The sequence below is a fragment of the Microtus ochrogaster genome, chromosome 7 (assembly GCF_000317375.1).
Source record: "Microtus ochrogaster isolate Prairie Vole_2 chromosome 7, MicOch1.0, whole genome shotgun sequence".
NCBI classification, from domain to species: domain Eukaryota; kingdom Metazoa; phylum Chordata; class Mammalia; order Rodentia; family Cricetidae; genus Microtus; species Microtus ochrogaster.
This window is the reverse complement of record NC_022014.1, coordinates 84,111,345-84,112,485: the sequence shown is the minus strand read 5'-3', so window position 1 is coordinate 84,112,485 and position 1,141 is coordinate 84,111,345. Positions and strand designations below refer to the sequence as shown.

Sequence of the window (1,141 nt, the reverse complement as noted above, 5' to 3'; positions counted from 1 at the left end):
TACTGATTTTTTTTTTTCAAGCAGTCTCCCAAGGCCTGATTTCTTAAGTAATATGACTAGTTTTCAAATGTCATCTTTGATGTCTTTGGTATGTAGCACTGTAGAAGGTGAGCTGGGTGAATGAATACCAGCCTGGGCCACCGTTGGTAGATCCTTGCTAGCTTTGAGTTTTTCGTTTTTTGTTTTTAGCTGAATTTGCCACGTACCTGAATTTCTGCCGTTCCTTACGTTTTGATGACAAACCTGACTACTCCTACCTGAGACAGCTCTTCAGAAATCTGTTCCATCGCCAGGGCTTCTCCTACGACTATGTGTTCGACTGGAACATGCTCAAATTTGTAAGTGGCGTTGCTAGAGCGTTGGATGACAGTGGCCTGGTCCTTAGGAGGCTGGGTTGGGCTTCTTTATGAAAGCTATGCTGTCTGCAAGGCACAGTGGTAAGGCATGGTGGAAATGGTGAAAGCCAAACCCACCTGGTAGAACTGGGGGCCTAGAGACCACTTTGCCTGTGGGTTCACAGTACTGAGGGGGGAGATGCTGAGTGAGGCAAAAACCTCTCTAGCATATGGTGCTGGAGAGATTGATTGTACAGTGGTTTAGAAAGCACTTGCTGCTTTTTCTACAGTTTTTAGGACCATCTAGAACTCCAGTTCCCATTATGCCCTCTTCTGACTGCTGTGGGTACTGCATGCACATGGTTCATTTACTTACATGCAGACACTAAATAAAAACCTCGGGCACTTATGAATATGTATAATAAACCCAGTAAGCTGTGCACAGAGTCAGCTTCTTATGGATTGGTAAGTCTTCCTTAGTTGAAAGGCCTGTCTGCTGTCCTTCTTATTTCCCTCCCCTCCCTTCCTTTCTCTTTTTCCTTAAATTTTAGGGAGTAAAGCTACTTCTGAGAGAATGTTTTTTAAGGTAGGTGTGTGTGTGTGTGTATGTGTGTGTATGTACATGCACACCTGTACATGCATCATGTGTGTCCCTGGTGCTCAGAAGAGGTGGGCGCATCCCCTGAAATGAGTTAGAAGCTAATGTAAAGCTTCTGTGTGGATGCTGGGGGCCAAACCCAGGTCCTCAAGAGCAGCAAGTGCTCTGAATCCCTGAACCATTGCTCCAACCCTGAGGATTTTATTTT

The 1,141-nt window shown here is 45.1% G+C and overlaps 1 protein-coding gene across 2 annotated transcripts in view; it reads left to right on the top strand.

The window, feature by feature from the left end:
• Csnk1d (casein kinase 1 delta) overlaps positions 1-1,141 on the top strand; it is a 29,539-nt gene that overhangs the window by 19,269 nt on the left and 9,129 nt on the right. For both annotated transcript variants that reach the window (XM_005350907.2, XM_005350908.2), the window contains exon 6: positions 190-338. In XM_005350907.2, the coding sequence (XP_005350964.1) occupies positions 190-338 (149 nt within the window). The remainder of the gene's footprint in view (positions 1-189; positions 339-1,141) is intronic.